This window comes from Schistocerca gregaria, chromosome 8, assembly GCF_023897955.1.
Source record: "Schistocerca gregaria isolate iqSchGreg1 chromosome 8, iqSchGreg1.2, whole genome shotgun sequence".
Taxonomy (NCBI): domain Eukaryota; kingdom Metazoa; phylum Arthropoda; class Insecta; order Orthoptera; family Acrididae; genus Schistocerca; species Schistocerca gregaria.
Genome location: NC_064927.1, coordinates 169,803,062 through 169,828,546, shown reverse-complemented (window position 1 = coordinate 169,828,546; position 25,485 = coordinate 169,803,062). Strand labels below are relative to the sequence as shown.

At 39.5% G+C, this 25,485-nt stretch overlaps 2 protein-coding genes across 4 annotated transcripts in view; one reads left to right on the top strand and one right to left on the bottom strand.

The window, feature by feature from the left end:
* LOC126284866 (E3 ubiquitin-protein ligase FANCL-like) overlaps positions 1 to 11,865 on the bottom strand; it is a 215,556-nt gene extending 203,691 nt beyond the window's left edge. For 2 of the 3 annotated variants that reach the window (XM_049984103.1, XM_049984102.1), the window contains exons 1-2: positions 11,565 to 11,834; positions 2,744 to 2,863 (exon numbers count right to left, since the gene is read on the bottom strand). In XM_049984103.1, coding sequence (XP_049840060.1) covers positions 2,744 to 2,863; positions 11,565 to 11,657 — 213 coding nt within the window. In that variant the 5' untranslated portion in view covers positions 11,658 to 11,834. Of the gene's footprint in view, positions 1 to 2,743; positions 2,864 to 11,564 lie in introns of all 3 variants that reach the window. The other variant, XM_049984104.1, reaches the window with a different exon arrangement.
* The window catches only part of LOC126284868 (transcriptional repressor protein YY1-like), a 78,026-nt gene continuing 64,362 nt past the window's right edge, over positions 11,822 to 25,485 (top strand). Inside the window, exon 1 of the mRNA XM_049984105.1 lies at positions 11,822 to 12,395. Coding sequence (XP_049840062.1) covers positions 11,936 to 12,395 — 460 coding nt within the window. The 5' untranslated portion in view covers positions 11,822 to 11,935. The remainder of the gene's footprint in view (positions 12,396 to 25,485) is intronic.

Below are 25,485 nucleotides of genomic sequence, written 5' to 3'. Positions count from 1 at the left end.
TACAGGATGAATGGATGAAAAGGAATGGACAAATGAAAAGAAAGGCAAAGACGATTGGAACTGAAGAAATTGATGAGATAGTGTGGACATGGTCCATAAGTACGCAGGCAAAAAAGTTACCTTCGTCTGGACCCATGTTGCAGAGACAGCATCATATCTCTGGCTGTTAAAGAGCTCGGGAATATGGAATTAAGATAACCACAGAGTGTCTGGACAGTTTCAAGGAGACATAACATCGTGTGGAGTGAAGTCTGTGGGGGAGCTAAAGATGTGCACAAAATTGTGGTGGCAACAGAACAGAAGACAATACTGCATAACATAATTGCGAATTATGACTCCAAAACACATGTTCAAAGATGATGAAATGGGAATTTTTTATCATGCAGTGCTTTCAAAGTCTCTAGCAGTTGAAGATGGAAAGTGCATCAACAACATAATGTCCAGAGAAACACTCACTTTACTGCTGTGTGGAAACATGTTAGATGCAATGGAGAAGTCATTGGTTATTGGAAAGGCAAGAAAACCTGTTGTTTCAGGAACACAGCCATCAATAAGCATTCATCCACATGGCAAAGCAATAAAGAGGTGTGGATGGTGAGTGGTGTTATGGAAGAAAGGCTGGGCTTTTTCAGTGTTAATGAAAAACTAAGTCCACACGTTCTCCTTATCCTAGACAATGCAACCTGCCACTCGGAAGTCCAATTATCAAATGTGAAATTGATTCAGTTCCCATCAGCCTCGAACAACCTGTGGACCGGGGGTAATTTATACAATCAAGTTCCATTACAGGCAATTACTGACACATACTCTTATTCAAAGTGTTGAAAAAGCTGAAAGTGCATTTGCTCTTGCACTGTCAGTTTCTGTTCTGGATGCACTAAATTGGATTGGTTTAGCTGTTAAGGAAATAAAGCCTGAAATTGTAACCAAGTGCTTCAGCAAACGGGTTTGGTGGTGATGAACAAAGACACTTCTGTACTAACTGAAGCTCAAGCAAATGCAGCAACAATTGCTGATTGAATTTTATCATTTTACAGAAGGAGCAGTTTGTTTTACTGGCTAAAATACATTTAACAGCCTAGATCACATAAACTATTTCTTTATTTAAGACATTGGTTTTGACAGACTTTGCTATCATCTACAGACCTGTAACAAAGTGTGTATACATGGAATACGCCTCATAGCATGAGTTAACACAATATTTGAGATAAAAGTGTTAGTTTGGCATTACAAAAACCAGAAGTGCTTGGCATTTTGCACAAGGTGTCTTACATTTTTAAATATTTTAGTTGTGACAAACCTTTTATAATGTGCTGATTTTTACCCACATGACAACTTAGTGTGGTGCTCAACATAAAATGAACACGTTTCACAACAAAAAGATTTTTAAGGTATGTAAATGTACATTTCCACTTCTGTTTTTTCTAATGCCAAACTAAAACTTTTATCTCAAATATTACATCTTAACTCATGTTATGACACATATTCCATGTATATGCACATAGTTACTGACCTGAAGATGACAGAAAAGTCTGTCGAAACCAGTTGTCTTAAATAAAGAAATATTTTATGTGATCTAGGTTGTCGAATGTTTTTTAGCAAACAAGCTGAATTAAGTCAAATGCATTTCACGTAGTCTGTGTCAACTCACACCACTTTTACTTTGACAACATCTCTAAAAGAAATCCGCAACACAGAAGATGATGGTGAGAAAAAGGAAGATGAAAGGGGACAAATTGATGTCCCTTGAAGAAGTAATATGCCTGAAGATACTAGTGGGTGCATAAACGGTGTCATTCCAATTGCAGCATGTACAAATTCTCTCAATCTGTTGGAACTATTGTAAGGAGCAAAAAAAAATTTACAGGAAATTTAAACAGGTTTCTCTCCTCAATATGTGTTAAAAATGAAATGTAAAGCATATAAACAAAGAATAATATCTAGGTATAATTGAAAGTTCAGTAAAAATATAGACATGTTGTATTATTTATCAATTAGTGTAATAGCCTAATGTTCTGTTGTGAAATATACAGTAAGTGAAAACTTACAGTATGTGGGCAAAGATATGTAAGTACATACTTAATTACAGATTTTTACTTTCTGCATGGTAATTGACAAATTTTATGTAGCCTAGTATGTTTTGTGCAATCTGAAAACTTGTTCAAATGGCTCTAAGCACTATGGGACTTAACATCTGATGTCATTGGACCCCTAGACTTAGAACTACTTGAACCTAACTAACCTAAGGACATCACACGCGACCGTAGCAGCAGCGTGGTTCCAGCCTACAACCACTCGGCCACAATGGCCAACTGAAAACTTGTCCAATATGGAAAATATTTTAATCAGATTCCATTTTGAGCAAATTTTACTTTATTGGACTGTTAACAGAGTTCGGAATTGGAAGTGTTAGTGGCTCCATCTTGGGCTGCCTCTGTTTATTATGCCATATCTCTTAGAGTCCCCACAAACAGCCAATCACATTTTTATTACCCATGCAGAGAATATGCTTAACTATCACTCATTCTTACAATTACTACTGCAAATTTTTCCTTAGAGCGAGAGAGAGAGAGAGAGAGAGAGAGAGAGAGATATGGAGGTGGGGGCTTGTTCATTACATAAGACTCATAGTGTTTGTTGCAGAGTGGAGCTAAATTGTTTTCTCATAATAACAAAAACTAATGATACTCTACAATATTGGTAATCTGATTGGCAATCAATGAATTACAATTCATTTTTATACCTGTGTTATTGCGTTCTCCTTTCCACGCAGAAGGGCACTTATATCCCATGAACATTTCAGATGCATATCTTTCAGTGCTGGATAGTGTGGGACATTGAGTGATATTCTGAATTCAGCACCCTGTAATGAAAGAACAGTCTACCATTTAAAAGATGCACTTCAGATGTTTCCTACTTTCAAACACACACACACACACACACACACACACACACACACAAACTCTAAGCACAATTAAGAAAGCTTTTGCTAGCGGAATGAACATCAAAAGTGCTAGACTAGTGTGGCTACTCAAACGAATACATAAATTAAATGCTAAAGCTTTTTCTTTGTTCATTCAACACGTTTTACTTCAAGACAAATTTGACTGTCACACATTATATAATTCACTTGGGGTGATTATTTCTTGTGGATTCTTATGGGTCAGTTTTATTTTGTGTCTGTAATTGAAATGCCTGTCCTGTCAGATGGGCAGTAGCCGGTGGTGGCTATCTGGAAAGATGTGTGTTTTGCACCCTATAGATTGTAACTCATCAATACACTTCAACCAGGAAAGAGGTTCAGACAGTGACTTTCAGATGCTCCATTGATAACAGGAATAGACAACATACCAACTGCAAGGATCAACTGACTTCTTAATTTATATCCCTATATGCTGCGCGCCATCTACTACAATGTAGCGTTTGTAGTTGTTGATACGACATGCAGCTCATCAGTTTTGATTCCTGCCTTCTGCAATTATTTATGAGTTAATGTTTCTGATTTCTGTACAGTTCTGGAACTTACTTACTTATTATTTTATTTTACACATCCAGTTCCACAGGACCAAATTGAGAAGCAAATCTCCAAGATCACAGCATGTGTCAGAACATGAAATTACACCGTAAAAGTAATAACAGATAAAACAGAATGTTTATGAACAAAAAAAAAAAGACAAGCCACAAGTTTATGTAAATGCAGTCAACAATATAACACATGAATCAGCTTAACTTTTCAAGGAACTTCTCGGCAGAATAGGAGGAGTGACCCATGAGGACACTCTTCAGTTTCAATCTGAAAGCACATGGATTATTGACAAGATTTTTGAATTCTTGTGGCAGCTTACTGAAAATGGATGCAACAATATGCTGCACACATTTTTGCGCGAGAGCTTTTTGCTAGTGCGATCCAAATGCAGATTGGATTTCTGCCTAGTATTAACTGAGTGAAAGATGCTAATTCTTGAGAATAAGCTCATATCGTTAACAAGAAACAGCAGTAAAGAATATATATCTTGAGAGGGGAATGTCAGAATACCCAGACTAATGAACAGGAGTCGACAAGAGGTTCACAAATTTACAACACTTATTGTCCGAACTGACTGTTTCTGAGCCAAAAATATCCTCTGAGAATGGGAAGAGTTACACCAAAATAGAATACCACACATCATAAATGAATAAAAATAAGCAATATTATGAATGAAAGTTACTACTCACCATATAGTGGAGATGCTGAGTTGCAGATAGGCACAACAAAAAGATTTTCACACTTAAAGCTTTTCGTCAATGGCCTTTGTTAACAATACACACACACACACACACACACACACACACACACACACACACACACAAATGCAACTCACACACACAACTGCGGTCTCAGGCAACTGAAACCACATTGAACTAAGCAAAGTAGACTACTTATCATGTCAAACTATTAATTACTTCAGACACTGTAATTAAAAGGACTAAACTACTGTATTAACTGTACCTGTACATACGAAAACAGTATTGTGATTACTGTTCTGCTAATTTACATTCACCATAGATGAGTAGCATTTCTACCTTCTCTTCGTTGGTGTACATTCTATTCACACAACTCTTCATCTGATGATGACAAATGTAAACATAAATAGAATGCACACCTGTCATTTCTTCAACCATCCATACAAAACACTACAAAAATAGACTGACTCAGACAATGCCCCAAATGTGCATACATTTATACACTCCTCCAGAGGTAGCACAGTGAAGCTGAACTCCACACCCTATGTGAGTGATGGAAGTGGGGCTTAAAACAGGGTACAAATTAGCCAGACTACTCATCCTGCGTTTGATAATGAGAGCACTTAGTGACTTCCAACACAACATAACATCAAATCTTTTCTAAACTTTTTCTCACTTGCATGCTTAATGTCAAGTATTTAACACATTTGCTAATTTCTCAAGTAATCAGACGTCTACGGCTGCTTCAAACATTTGAGTTTGATTCTTAAAGACTCAGGGATTTATTCGTTTCCAAGCTATGAGTAATGTCAAACTTTATCTGCCATAAGATTTAACAGCAAGGAAGTTATTGCACTGCATAGCTAATTTTCCATACAATAATGACTTACACCAATTTTAAAAAGCCATTTCCTGATGCACATATGCAAACCACATACCCTTGCCCAGCTGACATACCTACAAGGAACTGATACCCACATCATACTAGTGCATCACATAAAATTTGTCTTGCTGAATAACAAAAATATTTATTAAGATATGTTAAAATACCTACTAACCATAATCCCATCACCATACTATCGAACAGATATAAATCTGTCGTGATACTTTCCCTGCCTCAAGTTTCGCAATTAGAGGCTCTTCTGATATCAAAATATATGTGTAATCTTTCAACATAGTGCACAAAAATGTCAGAACCCCATAAGCAAAATCTTTCATGACATTGTCTATTGCATAGGCAACAGCGACAATACTCAAATAATTTTGCATTTAAACATCACTCACTGAAGGAGAAGAAATGCTTACATAGGACACCAATTTATGGCTGCTGATGAAGCTGCCAAGTCAACATTCACAATTTCTGTGTCCATCGCTATCCCACTCCTGCTCTCAACCATCTTCCTCAAGGTTCACATTCCAGGAATGGACATAGATGCTAGACTTGTCCCATACATCCTCCCACTACCACTTATTCCAGTCCTGTCATAAGCATCTCCTACCTCATCAAAGACAGTGCCACCTGTGAAAGCAGGCAGCCATTGTGTATACTGCAACTTGGCTGAAATCACTGTGCGGCATTTTATGTGAATATGGCCACTAACAAGCTGTCTCTCTGGATGAATTGACACTGCCAAACTGTGGTCAAGAAACAGAGGGGTCACACAGTAGCTGAAAACGCTGCCCAACATGATGTGCTTCACTTTAACGATTGCTTCACAGCTTGTGATATCATGATCCTTCTCACCAAAACATACAACACATTCTTCGACCCCTCCACCCGCTCCCCTATCAAGTCTTTGCCAGTCACTGTTCCCATATGCATCCATCCCCTTCCCTGCTCTTAATCCAGTCTTACTCACACCTTCTGTCACCCCAGTACACATTCTCTCCTCTCATTTACCCCCATCCTCCCAGGCCCACTCCAGTTTCTCTCACACTTTGTGCCCCTAGTGAACCTGCGTAGTCCTTTCCAATTCCCTGCTTCTGTTCTCATCCATTTCGACCCCCACCCCTCCCAGTACAGCTTTCTGATGCTGCACCTACAGAGTAGCCCACCATCCTGCCCCTACTACGTCCATGAATACTCCCACAGACAGCACTATAGCATCTTCTCCAGCAGCACCCCAGCTGTGACTGCTGCTCACTGCAACCAGGCCATAGCATCTGCAGATGACAGGATTGTGCCTGTGCAAATGTGTGTGTTTTCTGTATCTGGAGGAGGACTATATCCAATAGCTTACTTCATTTTAAACATCCGTGTCTGCTGCTCAACACCACTGCATTGTACCAGATCATCCTATTTTATATTATTGTTATTGTCTCTCAGATTTTTCACTGTTTCATTATTATTTTGATTTCCCTTGGCAGCAGGCCAAGAAGGCTAACCATTAACTGATTGAATGTAGTAGCTTTATTCACCCATGGATACAAGGATATTGGACATGTTGCAGTATTAAAGTTGAACAAAAATCTAATTCATATATGAGGTACGACAATAAAGTAATGAGACTGACGTGGAAAAAAATGTTGCTTACCATTTTAGTCAGGTTTAGTGTTGTCTCCTTCAGAGTAGTTCCCTTATGACAGCACACACTTGTTCCAGCACTTCTACCATTGATGGTAATATTTCTGGAACTCACTTTCTGTAATATTCTTCAAGACTCTCGTCACAGATTTTTGGACATCTTGTGTTGTTTGAAAATGGTGTCCCTTGACCACCGTTTTGACTCTTGGAAATAGAAAAAAGTTGCACGGAGTGATATCTGGTGAATACGGTGGCTGTGGTAGTACTGAAATTTGTTTTGAGGTTAAAAATTGCTGTACTGACAGAGCAATATGGGATGGTGCATTATCGTGATGCAGAATCAAAATGTTTCTCATACCAGGATCTCCAGTTATTATTAGACGAACCATTTCTCAATTGATCTTCAGTTCTTCTGCAATCATTTTCACGGATAATCTTCAATCAGATCGTACAAGTTCAGGCACCCTAGCCACGTTGACACCCGCCCGTGAGGTTGATGGTTGTCCACTGCAGTCTTCATCTTCAACATTCGTTCTGTCTTTACTAAACATTTTATGCCATTGAAAAACTTGAGCTCTTGACAGAACCTCCTTTCCAAAAGCCTTCTGAAGCTTACTATAAGTTGTCGTCGCGTTTTCACCCAATTTAACGCAAAAAGAAATGGCATACCATTGCGCAATATTATGCGGTTCCATTTCCATGACAAGAGACACAAACACATGTTAACTTATTACAGCACAACTCACGACTGAGCAGTTGCATCAATATGCCACTTGGACTAGAAGCAGCTTATAGACCAAGGTCAAAGATATTGTGCCTACGCAAGCCTGCAGGGTTGACACAGCTTGCAAAGAAAATCAGTGTCATTACTTTACTGTCCCACCTCGTATATAAGCAGTTATGCAAGTACTGATGATCTAGTTTGACAACGTAATCAGCCATGACCTCACAGTAGGAACTATTCTGACATTTGTCAGATATAATTCATGGAAACCAAAGAAAACCCAAACTAGAATGGCTACATGGAGATTAGAGCCTATGTTCTACCAAATGCAATACCAGTTTATTTACAACAGTGTGCGGTGGAACTGGATAGTAAGTGACAGGAAGCCAGCAGTTCACTACCCCTGGCAGGGTAGCAGTGGAGTTGCATGTAGTTGCCTGGTTGCAGCACAATTTATCATGGAAACATCATTGATAAAACATTCCAGCAATGCTTGGTGATGGTAATGCCTCTCCCCAGGGAGCGTGCTGTAGAGCGGTGTGTGCAGAGGTAAGTAAGTGGCCTGCAGTATCTGGCAACTTGCAGTATCACATCGTCAGAGAAAAAAAATGATCTCAGCGACTAAGCATGTGCACTGAAGTAAGGAGAACACTGCCATCTGGACTGCAGGTGCAATGACTGGACACAGTTTCACAACTCGGGCCACGACATGCCAGAATGCATGGAACCCCACCATGGACCCCATCTGAGAAGAAAGCTCCCAGAAGTAATGCCTGTGCTTGCAAGCTGAGGCGGACAGCAACAGTATATCTGCGCAAGTGAGGATGGTTGATTGGTTGCTTGGTCCCGGTCTTGAGCAGTAGCCCTCCAGTGTACGAAGCTGGCAGTGAGTGGAAATGGGTTCAGGGTTGCCCCACTGACAGGAAGACGCTAAGACCACAACACTAGACTCAGATCCAACAACAAGCCTGCAGCTCTATAGTTATAGATGGCCAAATCTCATTGTGCCAGCTTATAGATTCATGTCAACTTGTATACCTGCTTAGACATCCCTTCTAAGTTGCAGCTGTCAGGCAGCATCCATTGGTATAAAAATGAGGGGTATTTATATGGGCTTGGTGCATACCTGTTTTGCTGAGGTACTGATTACCATCATGTATGTCCCAACACAGCCCATGGCTTGGACATGAAGAAATTAATTTTTGATATTGCTGTGACTCTGCTTTTCTGCATCTTCAATTATATACAGGGTGTCCCATTTGTCTTGACCACCCTAAATAAATGTTTGTCCAGATGCAAATTACTAAATGGTTAAAGTAAATGTTCTTTAGCCATCAGGGGGGACATCAATCAACATGGTTGCCTTCGTTGTAGCTTTGTCTTTTACAAAGATATGAACAGCGGTATGACTTTTTTAAATGGTACCCTGTATTTTTTTCGGTAATTCATTTCCTCTCCTAAAGACCTATTCAGAAATGTATCACAGTGCACCATTCACTGAAAAGCAACATTATTAATTACATAACACTACGTTGACTTTGAGCCTGGGATCACAAACTCTTCCACTTGCTGGAGTTGTCAAGAAACAAATGAAAACCAAGTAAAAACATAACACAAAATTGACATTGACTCTCCTGTACCATTGCCCAGGAGTAGAACGTCAAAAGGTGCTCAAAGCGGTGACCCTGGACACCAATACACTGATGCACTCATCGAATGAAAGAATAACTGACTGCTTCCAGTATAGCCTGCTGAAGAGAATTACAAGCAAGCACGAAACGTTCCTGCATCTTCTCTGGAGTTGTTGGAATATCGCGATAGACAACGTCTTTAATGCATACCCAAAGATAAAAGTCCAGAGGATTTAAATCAGGAGGCCTGGCAGGTGAAGTAACTGTTCCTCCTTGACCAATCCACCTGGCAGGATACCTTTGGTTCACAACACGACATGCACGAAAGGCATTATGTGCTGGACATGCATTGTGTTGATACCACAGAAACATTCTGTTTCTTAGCCGCACTTCATCCAGAAGAGGAGGAAGAATTTGTGTGAGGAAGCTGGCATACGCTGTGCCATTTCGACTACCACTGATAAAATAAGGGCCAATAATTGTAGTGCCAAGTATCCCACACCAGACGTTAACTCTCCAATGACGCTGATGTTCCATTGTTGTTGTTGGACCAATAATGCATGTTCCTTGTATTTACCTGTCCTGTGAATGAGAAGGAACATTCATTGGTAAATACAACATTGGATAAGAAGTTCTGGTTGGCAAGGATTTGCTGCTGTGCCAACTGATAGAACTGTACATGATTCTGGAAATCATTCCCATGCAATTCTTGATGTACGTGTACATTGTAAGTATGGAAACGATGACATGTAAGAATACGATGCAGGCTACACTGGTTTCAGGAATGCCAATCTCATGTTCAAGCTGTCGTGTGCTCACATGTGGCTTCATAGCAACGGAAGTGTGAACAGTAACTTTGGCAGCTTTGTCTGTGCGAGTGCTATGATTGCAGGGTTGTTGTGGGTTGAAACTTCCCGTTTCCTGAAACGTCACAACAAGACGAGAAAACATCTGTTGGGAGAGTAGGTTCTTGTCAGGGTACCGTTCTCTGTACAGTTCAGCTGCCTGCATAGCATTTTGCCTACTTTCAACAACAGCAATAAAAGAAACATTATGTCTATGCACTTTGTAGGAAGACCAGCCTTTCCTGTATGCCTACTCTACACAGTAGTAATTAAAAGGACTAAACTACTGTACTAAATGTACCTGTACATATGAAAACAGTATTGCGATTACTGTTCTGCTAATTTACATTCCCCATAGATGAGTAGCATTTCTACCTTCTCTTCGTTGGTGTACATTCTATTCACACAACTCTTCATCTGACGATGGTTGAAGGAATGACAGGTGTGCATTCTACTTTTGTTTACATTTGTCCTCTGTCAACGTCAGCACGTGGATGTGTTCCATTACCTCGAGTACCTGCACTAAGCACGGGAGCGTCAATGTTGTGTTATGTAATTAATAATGTTGTGTTTCAGTGAATGGTACACTCTGATACATTTTTGAATAGGTCTTTCAGAGAGGAATGAAAAATACAGTGTGCGATTTAAAAAAAGTCATTCCGCTGTTCGTATCTTTGTAAAAAAAAAGAGCTACAGTGAAGACAAACATGCTGATTGATGTCCCCCTGATGGCTACAGAACATTTGCTTTAAACATTTTGTAATTTGTATCTGGACAAACAGTAATTTAAGAGTGGTCAAAATAAATGGGACACCCTGTATAGAAGCTCCAGTCTCTCAGCTGGCCCATAAATGTAGTTATTACCCAGTGTTGTTGTCAGTTCTTGTTGTATTGGCAGATGCCCATGATGTAACAGCATCTGGTCAGCCCCACTCTCACCTGCTTGCCCAGGCTCTTGCATTGGCTGCAGCGGTGTCACTACTTTATTCAGCCATGTCAAAAGATAGTGTATATAATTGTTTTGTTGACTACAGTTACTTAGTGGACACTCCTTCCCACTGAATTCGCAAGCTAGAGCTACACTGTTCACTCATGTGAAGCGCCAATAACTGTGCACACAATCAGCTGACACCAAGACCAGGACAGTGATATTTACTTTACATTTTGGATACTGCAACTTCCCATTTGTGTACTTGAAAAATTGAATAATATCCCTCCAGTGGTATTGGTTCAAGCGTGAAGTCAATTGGTTTTTCTTGGTTAAAACTGCAGCATATTTAAGAACTAATGATTCAAAGTGTTGATTACATGTCCTGATACCTGTCATTGGTAATTTTCAGTTATAAGTTGCAAACAAAGCCATAAATGTATTTTGTCATTATAACTTTAAGCAAGATAAATGGAGGTAAACACATTCAGACGTCAGTCTGAATGATCATGTTCACATTTCACATCAAAAAACCATTCAGTGCGTATTTATATATTTTTAGCGCAATATATAAAGAAAGGATGAACATGACATTTAATGCTGTATATTATTAGCCAGAAAAATGTATAATAAGACGTACCGCTACATAAATTTACTCCCAGGAGACTTTGATGCTTTCTTCACTTACCTTAACACGTATAAACCCATCGTAAAACGTAAATTCTCTATTGTGGGGTACCAGCAGCGGAAAGTTTTTGAGAATTAATAGTTGATCATCCATTACACGTATATGTTACCCACGATGTTCCTGCTGCTTGTTGATGGAAACTGAATTTTTGCCTTACACTACTTAGAGGAGTAGCTATTTTCTTCTTTGGGTATCACAGATCATGCTGCCCAGAATGTAAATATATTTTAAATTACACGCACCCCACAACAAATGCCACTCGCGACTTCCTTAGTTGTTGAAGCACTCGCTAGGTGGAAGGCAATCGTATGTCACGTGACTTTATCCTTATGTCGTAGGAGCAGAAAAGTTCATCCATTTTGGATTCGAACATGGCGTCGTCTGATATAATAACAGAGGTAGAAATACATCCTGATATACAGGAAGTGGAAATAGAAACAATTCCTGTGGAAATACCGTGTGAAACAGTAGAAACTACAATAGAAAGTGTTGATGGACAGCCTATGATAGCGTTGCAGCCGCTCCCTGAACCTGGACGTGAGGAAGTGATACTTCAAACACAAGAAGAAATTGTAGGCAGTGGCGATCCATTATCTGTTTACGACCAGATTCCTGTTCCTTCGGAAGGTGATATCTACGTCGAGTCTAGTCCAGGACCGTCAAGAAGAGGATCTCGAAAGGGAAAAAGAGGCGTGAAGTTACGAGGAAATGAACACATCATTGGTGAAATATCGGAGACAAAGTCCCGCAAGTGGGAACAAAAACAAGTTCAAATTAAGACATTGGAAGGAGAATTTTCCGTGACAATGTGGGCTTCGGGCACCGACGACGGTAAGTTACAGCTGTAGACTGTGCTTGGTATTGTAAGAGAAGTTCCTTTCATTGTATCGTAATAATATTGCACTTTGTTCAAATTTGGAAGAATTGATGATGCTAACGTCATCATCTTAGCTCGGGGAGCGGCGATCGATACTGAAGTTCCAGCTGTTGTGTCTGTATAAGATCCTAATGAAATGGTGATTTCTGTCAGAAATGTAAACAATCTTTATTTTGTTTGTTTTGATACTTTGCCGGCCATGAATGAAGTAAGGGCGCAGCCATATTTTACAAATGGCTTCTTTTGTGGTATGGCGGATGGTAGCCATTTTCGTGAACAGTAGCTGTATCGTGCTCATAGGCACACTGGGTGATATTGCCATGTTAATATCTACTATTAAAATTATATTCTTCGAACAATGGGAAACGTTGATAGTTTTGTAAACATCTCCAAGACATTTTCAACGTTGTTGAAAGCCCAGAGACCGTAAAATTTGAAATCGATTTTGGCGCTAGTGTCACTAGAAAAAGTTCGTTATTACCGTACATTATTGAATACCTACAATTTTTAATCGTCTTCATCGTTTGAACAATTGCCGTTGCATGGTTTAGGATTATAATACCAACAGTTTCTGTCTTCATCCAGCTTACTGAACTGAGAGTAATTCGAAGCTCGCCTGCCATAAGTTTAAGCCTTTGTAATATTTTGACAGTAGAGTGCGGTGGTGTTAGAAAGCTGATATAAAATCGTGTCTTTGCAATTAGATCACAGATTGTAGAATTTTTTTTGGGAGAAAAGAATATTGCCCAATATTTTTTACCTTCTTATAATTGATACGAACTACAGTTTAACAGTTGTAGTTGGATCGGCGAGAAAACATCTCTATTCTTGGCCAAATGTAATAGTTTCTTATGCCGGCACTCTTCTCGAATTGGAATGTAGCAACTGATATAAAGAACAACCTCCATATACACCCACAACTCATGTGTTGGAGTTGCAGACAGCGTGTGACCAGGCTTCGAATTTTCATTTCGGATGATGTATCAGATAAAACGAATTAGGCTAGTAAAGAGTTTGTAGTTACGATAGCTCAAGCTTTTGAGAATATGTAACCTCGCATTGTCTATGGACTTGACAGCCGAATTATTTTTGTATTGCATAAAAGTTAAGGATTCAAACGAGGCGACGGTTTTCATACTATTAATGTATATTTACCTAAAGACAAGAAAAATTTAAGTTTAGGTTAACCGGGCGTGACTTCAGACAAAAAAAGTGGCTTTTTGCCATAGACTAAGTCTGACAACTATTGTTTCTTTTAATACTGTCTTTGTATGATATCCTCGCATTACTAACTATGCGATTTATTTATAAGGCAGTTATGAATACCAATTTTGGTAAGCGCAATAAATTGTATAGTGCTGAAACACTAATTGTCGTAGTATATTAATTGGACGATTCTGAAACTATGAGCATTAAAAGATAAACTTTCAAACCACATTTTTCAGTCACTATTGTTCTTAAACTTTAAAAATCTCGTTCTCATAATTATTAACGTGACTGTACTATTGTTTAACCTATTGAATGAAGCTTTATTAACAAAAAATCGGAGGTTGGAAATACTTTTAATAATCTTTTCTTTTTTAAATTTCGTGGAGGAAATAGTATCCAGATCTTCATTATGAAAGGCAATTCCTCTGTAGGTTGATGATATTGATGCTCTACCCACTTCCCCTTCTGAAGTTAGGAAAAATAATAAACATACTCAGAAGCAAAAGGTCGCATGAAACTGATTGCATTTGCATCAAAGAACTGTAAGCTTGTATCCAACAGAAAATTAGCATTCTCAGCCACATATGTAACATTTCACCAAAACAGGGCATTTTTCTCTAGATTGAAATACACTATTGTTAAACCATTGCATAAGATGGGAAATAGGACTGGTGCCAACAACTACCACCCAATCTCACTTCCGACAGCTTTGTCCAAAATTCTTGAAACAGTAGTGTATTAAAGAGTAGCTTCACAAATTGGTGAAAAAAAAGTGCTAAAAAAATGTCAATTTGGTTTCCAGAGAGGTTTTTCATGATCAAATATTAAATGTTCTGAATAACTGAACATTACCAATTGGGTTTTCTATGATCCCTCAATATCTCTTGATTGTATGAGTTGTGGAATTCTTCTGACTAAGCTTAAGTATTGTGGCAAGAGTGAGACAGTGCCCAAATGATTTAATTTGTATTTAACTGGAAGAGTACTGGAAATTGAAATAAACAGTTCAGAAAACGCGCAAAAATAAGCCGATTCCTTAGACTGGGGAGTTGCCAAAAATGTGTATTAATGAATGGCCACTCCATATTCATGAAGATACGAAGCTAGTAGCTCTTTTTGCTGGTGGCACTGGTATAGTAATCACACTCAGCAAACAAGAATTAGCTGAGGTAATGTCCTTAAGAAATTATTAAGTGGTTTTCAGCAACTGGACTCTCATTAAGTTCTGATAAAACACCATATATACAGTTCAGTCTAGTAAATGGCACAACACAAGTACTAAATATGGAGTTTGAACAGAAGTCTGTAGCTAAGGCAGAATGTTCCAAATTTTTGGGTGTCTGCATTGATGAGACATTGAATTGGAAGAAACACATTGGTGACCTGCTAAAATGTTTTGAGTTGAGCTACTTGTGCTATTTGGTTTACTGCAAATTTTGGTAATAAACATTTAAGTAAATTAGCTTACTGTGCCTATTTTCATTCACTTCTTTCATATTGCATCATATTTAGGGGTAAATCATCGCCACAGAAAAAAATATTCTTTTCACTTTTGTGTGTAATCAGAATTACAGTTAGAGCCCAGCCAAGATCACCCTGCAGACATTTATTTAAGGGAAAAAATAAATATGCCGCCAAAGATAACCGTGGTCTAAGAGTCTTGACAGATAGCCAACCAAGATTTAAAAACAAATTAAAATTCCTTTTACTCATTAGAAGCAATAATGTTTTGAAAGGAGGATATAAGATGAACATCAACAAAAGCAAAACGAGGATAATGGAATGTGGTCGAATTAAGTCAGGTGATGCTGAGAGAATTAGATTGGGAAATGAGACACTTAAAGTAGTAAAGGAGTATTGCTATTTGGGGAGCAAAATAACTGATGATGCTCGAAGTAGAGAGGATATAAAATGTAGACTGGCAATGGCAAGGAAAGCATTTCTGAAGAAGAGAAATTTGTTAACATCGAGTATAGATTTAAGTGTCAGGAAGTCATTTCTGAAAGCATTTGTATGGAGTGTAGCCATGTATGGAAGTGAAACATGGCCGATAAATAGTTTGAACAAGAAGAGAATAGAAGCTTTTGAAATGTGGTGTTACAGAAGAATGCTGAAGATTAGATGGGTAGATCACATAACTAATGAGGAAGTATTGAATAGGATTGGGGAGAAGTGAAGTTTGTGGCACAACTTGACCAGAAGAAGGGATCGGTTGGTAGGACATGTTCTGAGGCATCAAGGGATCACCAATTTAGTATTGGAGGGTAAAAATCGTAGAGGGAGACCAAGAGATAACTACACTAAGCTGATTCAGAAGGATGTGGGTTGCAGTGGGTACTGGGAGATGATGAAGCTTGCACAGGATTGAGTAGCATGGAGAGCTGCATCAAACCAGTCTCAGGACTGAAGGCCACAACAACAACAACAACATATTAGTAATATTATGACTAGAAACAAACAAACTTGAATTATATCATGAAGAAACTTTAGTTAGACCGACATGTTCTACATCGGTATGAAGTGCCGTATCTATGATTTATAGAACAATTTTTAATCTGATCTATTCACCAATGGCTTTAACATGATAGGTTTCAATCATTCGTCTTGATTGGACTGAAAAGAAATGAGAATTTCGTAATAACACAATAGGAAAGTAATTGGATTCAGAATACATGTAACTCTATGGGAAATGGGATTAGAAAAGAAAAGTTGACAAAAATTCAGATCCTGTTGCTGCAATTTACTACATTTTACATTCATTGTGACAGTTGCAACTTCTTTTCTAGTCCATAATGGCTCCAAGAACAAGGCATGCACATTTTTTTGAAAATGTCAGCACAGTTCATATTCTGTGGGGAATCATGACACAAAAGGCAGCTGCAGTTCCATATATGTGCCCAGAGGAAACCCTTTTGAAGTAAGGAGGTTTCTCTCCTTTTCATCTTTTTCATTTCCCTGGAAGGAATATCTGCTTCCTTTTGGTAGAGTGTAAATCCTGCTGATAGTTTCTGTAACTGGTTGTGATGTTGCATTTTACAGAAGTTGTTGCGATGTTAGGGTTTGTTCCATTCACTGTCTTGTAACTCAAAAGTTAGACAAGGTAACCCCTTACCAGCAGATGATTGATGTATGGGTCATAGATTCACATTACACACAAGAAAGTGCTCCATAAGAAGTGACAACTCAAATGCTGATGCAATTTTCTGTTCTCTTGTATGGGTGTATGCCCCAGTCATCATCTGTGGGTGAGTTGTTCTCACCATCCTCCCTCCCTCCCCTAAACCCTGGAATTTCCACTGTCCTTAAATAACCTAGTATGGTCACTGACGTGTTTGAAACTACCAAAAATTGTTCTTTAATAGATGAAGATAGCCAGTTGTTATCTTTCTAGATAAAGTGATCATCAGCCTGAAGGTTTGTTTGGAGACCACAATGTTTTACTTGGCATGATCCTATTAGAAGAGGTATGCTGTTGCTATCCTCCAACCTTTGAAATGACGTAATACAGCTGATTTACTTCTCATGGTTGGAGTTCGCAATCATGTATAATTTTTTAAAGAACTTAGTATTCACCATGACATTGTAATTCTGTCAGAGACGGCAAAGGACTTGGAAGAGCAGTTGAACGGAATGGACAGTGTCTTGAAAGGAGGATATAAGATGAACATTAACAAAAGCAAAACGAGGATAATGGAATGTAGTCAAATTAAATCGGGTGATGCTGAGGGAATTAGATTAGGAAATGAGACACTTAAAGTAGTAAAGGAGTTTTGCTATTTAGGAAGTAAAATAACTGATGATGGTCGAAGTAGAGAGGATATAAAATGTAGACTGGCAATGGCAAGGAAAGCGTTTCTGAAGAAGAGAAATTTGTTAAGATCGAATATAGATTTATGTATCAGGAAGTCGTTTCTGAAAGTATTTGTTTGGAGTGTAGCCATGTATGGAAGTGAAACATGGACGATAACTAGTTTGGACAAGAAGAGAATAGAAGCTTTCGAAATGTGGTGCTACAGAAGAATACTGAAGATAAGGTGGATAGATCACGTAACTAATGAGGAGGTATTGAATAGGATTGGGGAGAAGAGAAGTTTGTGGCACAACTTGACTAGAAGAAGGGATCGGTTGGTAGGACATGTTTTGAGGCATCAAGGGATCACAAATTTAGCATTGGAGGGCAGCGTGGAGGGTAGAAATCGTAGAGGGAGACCGAGAGATGAGTACACTAAGCAGATTCAGAAGGATGTAGGTTGCAGTAGGTACTGGGAGATGAAACAGCTTGCACAGGATAGAGTAGCATGGAGAGCTGCATCAAACCAGTCTCAGGACTGAAGACAACAACAACAACAACAACAGTATTCACCATTGACTGTAGAAATTATTCATTTCGTAGTTGTAATTTTGGCCTTTGGACCATTTTCAAGTGGTACTGCAAAAGCTTTTTCTCCAGCATCAAAGTGAGCTAACATACTCAGTGGTGAATAAGATGTCGTTAAAGAAAAAAAGACTTAATGCAGTTACAGGGGCTAGTACAATTAAACATAGATTCCAAATCAAAATGAAACTCTGAGTTTTTCACATTAATCCTTTTGTGGGTCGACCGAAGCGTCAGATCCCACCCGTCAGCTTTGACCCGTGACGTAAGGCTGTTGTGGTGTGACATCACCATGGCGCAGAATTTAGTTTTTGAGAGTGACGTGTTTGTAGGTGTTGTTTTGATGCGATTGGTGGTGCTCTCTAGTGGTGAGTTAAGTGATGTTTTTGGTTTAGTTTGCGAATGTGGCATCGTGTGTGAATTTTGGTAAATTGCTTTTTTTATGTCTTTGGTAGGTATGGATATGACTGACAAGTTCAACAGTTTTCGGTTGTCGGCTATGATGGGGGACAGTGTGTTGTCTCTAACAAAAATAATTCAACTGTTCGGATTTTTGGATGAAGTCGTGAAGTGTTCAGTATGCTGTGAAGAAATGAGGCTTACTTAAAGTTCCGGCGTCTCGGACCAGGGACGGTTGTATGTGGAGATGATGTGAAGATAAAAGGTCAAGGGAAGTGTTTGATCCCGATGTGTGGCTGTGAATGTTGGTTTTTGTATCAGGAGCTGCTGTTGAGCTATATAGGTCGAGGGAAGTGTCCGATTCCAGATGATATTGTTTTTAATGGTATTTGGGGAGTTTTGTGATGTCTGTTTTTTCGCCGTTTTGTGTGGTTTTTTTTTATGGGGATGGGTGTGTAAATTTGTTTATATTTAGTTTGTTCTCACCCAATCCCCTCCCCCCCTATTTTCCGCACTTGTCCTGTTAGTGTCATTAGGCTTTTTGTGGAACGTGTGTATGTTTGTTTTTTGATGTATTTTCGTCCTCATAATGTGTACGTAACGACTTTATATGCGTCATATTGGAATGCTGGTTTATCGTCGTTTCTGCCTTATTTGTGATGTCATGGGTCAAAGCAGATGGGCGGGATCGTACGCTTCTGTATTTCCCCTTTTGTGACTGAATTAATTAAAATTTCGCATATTACTGTAAAAATTGGTCTCCTGCTTTTGGATTGAGTAATGATTGAGGCCATGTTTCTAAATTTAGATTGTTTACAGTTTTATAATTATTTTAAGTGGAACACATATGTGCACTGGACTTGGAAGAGGAAAAAATAGTTCCCTAAATTTCTTCTTCATCATGCCCAGCAATACACACATGTCCCAGTTAAATTAATTATGTCAATTTTATTCACAACTGAACATTTACATGATATTTTTCAAAAAATAGTTGAATACGTAGTGATAGTTGAAGTGGCTTCATATGAAATTAGTCCTTATCTCTTACTGCCATGTGCTGTGTTTTGTGTACATCACCTCCTTGTGTTCCTTGCTGGTCCCCCTCCCCCAACTGTGCATAAGCACACATCATCGTTCGTACAAAAGGGTGTGCATCTGCAGTAAAAGGACAAGATAATAAACCAGTTACTGTTTTGTCAACTGCCCAACACTCAAAAGATACGATTCATCACAAGAAAAATTAAAGATTCTAAATCTCAGCTATATCATGACCTGCATCCATAGCAGAGCACACAGCTTTATGGTAGCTGTAGACCAGTTCAGCCAGGAGAGAGATAGATGTGCTATTGGCTGTAGGTCACTCAAATGATGGCATCATATTTTTTTTCTTTTCTTTTGGGCATTGTAGTAAACAGTTTCGTCATGCAGAACTGTAACAATGGAGGAACATGTGACCAGTGTTTTTAACCTTGATCCTCTAAAGCAGCTTTCATCTGGGAGGAATATAAAGAGAAGGTAAGCATTAATCACAAAAAACAAATGAGGAGTTTGTGGAGTTTCCTGTTCCATATGAAACGAAGAGAGTAAACTAATATTACAGCACTGAATAAAATACACTGACAAAAAAATTCACAGCACCAAAAAATAATTATTGTAGAATAATGAAGTTTCTGGACACAATTGTGTAGGTAACATATTTAAGTGATTAATATAGTGGGATGACAGGTTAATGTATGCACGAGATAAGCCATTACAGTGGTGAAATGCTGGTACATTAATAACCGGGCAACCACCAGAATGTTGAATGGAAACATGCATGCACTGTGTTGTTCAGGTGCAGACATCAATTTGTGGGATGAAGTTTCTTGTCTGTAGCATTTTGCTGCCAGTACAGGGATGGTTAATATTGTTTGTGGATGGCACTGGAATTGTTGTTCACCATGTCCCATGTACTCAATTGGATACTGATTGATGATAAAGCGGTCAAGGCAACTTGTCAACACTCTGTAGAGCATGTTGGGTTACAACAGCGGTATGTGAGCAAGCATTATCTCATTCAAAATCACCTGGAATTCTGTCCATAAATGGCAGCACAACAGATCGAGTCATCCTATTGATGCCTTGGTGCGTGGGGTAACCATAAGAGGGCTCCTGCTTTTGTACGAAGTCGCACCCCGTACCATAATGCCAGGTGTAGTTCCAGTATGTCTAGATTATGGACAGGTTTGTTTTAACTGGACGCCTCCTAACCAACACACGGCTGTCACTGGCACTGAGGCAGAATCAGCTTTCATCAGACCTTCACCATGCCCTCCAATGAGCTCTCAGTTGATGCCACTGAAGTCACAAATGAGAGTGGTTTGAGGTCAGTGGGAATCCACACTGCAGGGCTTCTGGCTTGGAGTAGCCCTGGAAGTAATTTGTAATAGTTCATTGTGTTACTGTGGTGCCAACTGCTGCTCAGATAGCTGCTGCAGGTGAGGTGCAATGCGACAGTCACCATACGCCAAGCACAACCGTCTTCCCTCTCTGTAGTGACACTTGGCTGTCTGGAGCCCAGACTTCTTGTCACCATACTTTCTTGTTACCATCGCTGCCAGCAATCATGAACAGTGACTATATTGCTGCCAAGTCTTACTGTAACACTGGAGAAGGAACATCCATCTTACTGTAGCCTTATTACAGGACCTCATTCAAACTCTGTGAGGTGTTGATAATGGCATCTTTCTTGCCGTAAAGGCATTTTGACTAACATCAACTCAGCACGTCCACTCTCAAAGATAACTAATACTCCTTTCCATTACAGTGTATATGTAAAGCAAATCTGATTTGCATTCTCATAGTGGCGCTACTGGTGCTACTCTTATGTGACTGGTGCAAAATTTGAAGAGACATAATCTTTCAGATGTAGAAACCTGCCTACAAACCTTACTTTATGTTGCCCAACACCTTGATGTTCAGATTTTTGTTTCCATCGGTGTATATACATCTAAAAAAAATTTAGACACAAACATGAACAAAAGGCACAAATAGAAATACTCTACACATACTGGCCATAAGGCAGAATCATTAAACAAATTTAAAACTGTTTTATCAATGAATATGTACACAAATTAGTATATTTCTAGCAAACAATGTAAAAAAGACAATAAAATCTTTACTGAGCTTATCACAGGCAAGGAGAAAAAGTCGTAAAACCACCAAGACACAAGGCAGACAATTAAAACAATTAAGTGATGAAAATAAATTTGTATGTGGGATATGTATGCTCCCCTGGTCACGAAAGGGTTAAAATATTGCCAGATATGAAAGAAATGCAAAGTTAAAGATAAAACTCCAGTGCCGACTGTGATCAAACCTGATACCCTTCAGTCTCAGTTTGGCACTTTGCAACTAACCCATGTGCTTTCTAGCTAAGACTTGTTTGGGCTCCTGAATTCGCAGATGTGATTAGTTCAGCTAGCAATGAATGTGTAGGAGATACTTTTCATTAAAAAAAATTAATTCAGAGTAAATAATCCTCTTGTAAACTTTGGTACTGCTCCCACACTGCCCTTTGGATATATTCAACAAGTTTATAGTGTCTCTTTTTATTGAAGACACATTAACATCATCAGCAGGAAATTGATTCAGTTTTCTGGTATCGTACCCAGATGCTGACAAAAAGAGAGAGGAAGGGAAAACAGACTGTTTCATAGGTACCTTAAAATTTTAGGCATTTGGCTGTAACATCCTCCCATTTGGTATAACTCATTCCAACAGATTTACACATTACACTAACATCATTAGAGAAATAGTGGGTGGTTATAATCAAACTTTCCCTATTTAACACATTGTGACACACAAACTAATTACGATATGAGTATCAGATGTGGTTCCAATGATGTCCAGAGTACGGGGAGCATGATTTCCACATGTCACAGCACCACCGTCCAGTTCCAACTATGGCTACCAGGTACCGTGTCCGGTCATCGTGATTCATAGTCTCTCACACCTGACTAGTCGTAGTGCACTTGTTGATGTGTCAGCATGAGTTTGGGCAAAAGGAGCAGTCCATTATATGTGAGGCTCTATTATCAAAACAACAGTAATGCTGCAGAGAATATTGCCAGCTGAAATTATTATGGAAGGGTCTTCTTTCTCCATCTGCTGTGCAGAGCATGATGAAGAAGCTCGAATCAACTGGAGATATGGACGTCGCTCTGGGAAGACCGGTTGCACCACAGGTGGTTGATGAAATCACTGTTGCTTTGGCAGACAGTGCTATGCACAATTCCTGATCATCAGGCAGTGTGTGCTGTGCCATGACACTCGAACATTCTGTAATCCACTGTACAGAAGGTGCTTCTAACCATTCTCGAATGGTAACCGTACAGCAGCTTGCACCACAGGATGCACGACGACATGTTGACATTGGGCTTGCCATGGACCATCCTATGGACAGATGAAGCTCATTTTTCCCTGACAGGTGAGGTGAACACACAAAATTGCCAAGTGTGAGGATCTTCATTGCCGCTACTGTGCATGAAGTTCCTCTGCATTGTGAACATATCACTGTATGGTGTGGCTTCATAGCTACACTCATCATTCTCCCATTCTTGTTTGAAGAGGTTGGCACTTAAGAACCAAAGAAGTGCCGTGTGAATGGCCAGCTTTACTGTGATATGCTTCGCCAGCATCTCATACCCACCATCCAGGAGAGACGCATTGAACACATTTTCGTGCAAGATGGGGCCCCATCGCACATTGTTTGTGAAAGTCACCTGCCTTTCCAAAACACATTTGGAGATGATCAAATTATAAGCCAATTGTTTCCAAATACTTGGCCAACATGGTCACCTGACCTCACTCCCTGTGATTTTTGGTTCTGGGGCTACCTGCAAGATGGGGTTTACCAGGGCAGCATTCATACAGGTGCTCATCTGAAGTGTAGCATATCAAGAGAGATAGGCAGCATACCAACAGGCATGCTTTCTTTTGCTGCACGTTCAGACTCATCTGGACACTGGGTACTATATCGAGTTCCTTTTGTAGCAAGTAATGGTACCAGTGTGTAATGGTGTGATGCATTCATTATAGCAGCACATTAAAAGTGTTTCAGTTGAACTGATTTTGCATTATTTTTTCCCCATGTCCTCGACATTAATGGTACCAAGTTTGGTACTCGTACGGCATTTATTTCCCTGTTCTGACATGTTAGATGGGGGGGGGGGGGGGAGTTTAATAATAACCGCCTAGCACAAATATCAGTCCACATCTGTACTCTGTGAACCACTGTAGAATGCACTGGAGGGGGTGCATCCCATGGTACCAGTTAAGAGGGCTTTTTCAGATTCCATTCACATATGGAGCATGAAAAGAAAGACACAAATGGAGTGCGGAAAGAATGATCATTTAGATGCACCTTTGCATACTGTAATTAATCTAACCTTGTCCTCATAATCCCTATGGGGTGGCATGTAGGGGATTGTAGTATATTCCTAGTCATCATTTAAAGCTGGTTCTTGAAAATGTATTAGACAAAACTATACCGAGAAAGTCCTATCTCAGGTGTCTTTCAGTTATTACAATATCTGTGTGACACTCCTCAATGGGTTAAACAAATCTGTGGTACACTGCTCATGTCTGTATGCAGTTAGTATCTTCTGCCAGTGCTATTTGGTACAGGTCCCACACACATGAACAATATTCTAGGATGGGTCACACAAGTGACTTATAAACAGTCTTCTTTGTAGAATGATTGCATTTCAGTAGTATTCTATCAATAAACCGAAGACTGTTACTAGCTTTACCCGTCAGTCAGCCTATGTGCTACAACCAAGTATTTGTATGTGATTACCGATTCGAATTGTGACTGACTGATATTATATTCATAGGATACTATGCCAGTGTTTTATCATCTCAGCTGTGCGAAATCGTCACATATCTACTATTGTTTTAAATATGGTGTAAGGGCAAGTAAAACTGCCACTACCAGTTAATAGGATGTTTCAAAGAAAATCTTTGAAGCATCATAATGAGAACATATTAAGAACCTGGAATTGTTACACTAATCACTTTCACTGACCTCTCCTTGTGACATAACCATATACAACTTCCATGTGATCTTCCTAAGGATATATAATAGCCAGACTGATTATGCAGCAGAGAAACTTCCAACCAGCAACATCTACCAAGTAATAAGGCAAGTCTTGTCATTACTTTCATACTGTAATGACAAAAGAATTTTTTTAATGATTTGGGTATTGTGCCACATCATTGTGAACTCCTAAAACAACTAAACTGCTATGTTTTGACAAATTTGCTGTGGCCGTCTTCAGGGTAGTTTACTTCAGTGAACTGGTCTACCGGATTCAGGACTGCCTACGCTTGCTCCAATTGGGGGGGGGGGGGGGGGCTCTCGGTGGCGTTCCTCGGGATCCCAGGACACGTTGGTATCTGTGGAAATGAGGCGGCCGATATAGCGACCAAGGCTGCAGTCTCTCTTCTTCGGCCAGCTATTCGCATGATTCCCTTTGCTGATCTACAGAGTGTTTTGTGTCGTGTGGTTCTTTGTGGCACTTCCCCATAATAAATTGTGGGACGTGAAAGCTCTTCCCTGTGCTTGGACCTCTTCCTCCCGAATGCGTCTTCGAGAGGAGGTAATTTTAACTAGACTCTGGATAGGGCACTGTCTTTTTAGCCATCGACATCTTTTAAGCGGCGATCCTCCCCCACTGCTCTCATCTGTGGATGGTAAGACACCTTTTACTTGAGTGCCCCTATTTTACTCCGTTACGCGCCTGTCTACAGCTGTCGCCTGATATATCGTCGTATTTAAGATGATGACACGTGCTCAGCCGATCGCGTTCTCGAGTTTATTAGTGCCAGTCAGATGACGTCTTTTTGGGGACAACCAACCCCTTTCTGACTGGCCCATTGGTTTACATAGATGATGTTTGTTATACACTACTGGCCATTAAAATTGCTGCACAACGAAGTTGACATGCTACAGGTGCAAATTTTAACCGACAGGAAGAAGATGCTGTGGTATTCAAATGATAAGCTTTTCAGAGCATTCA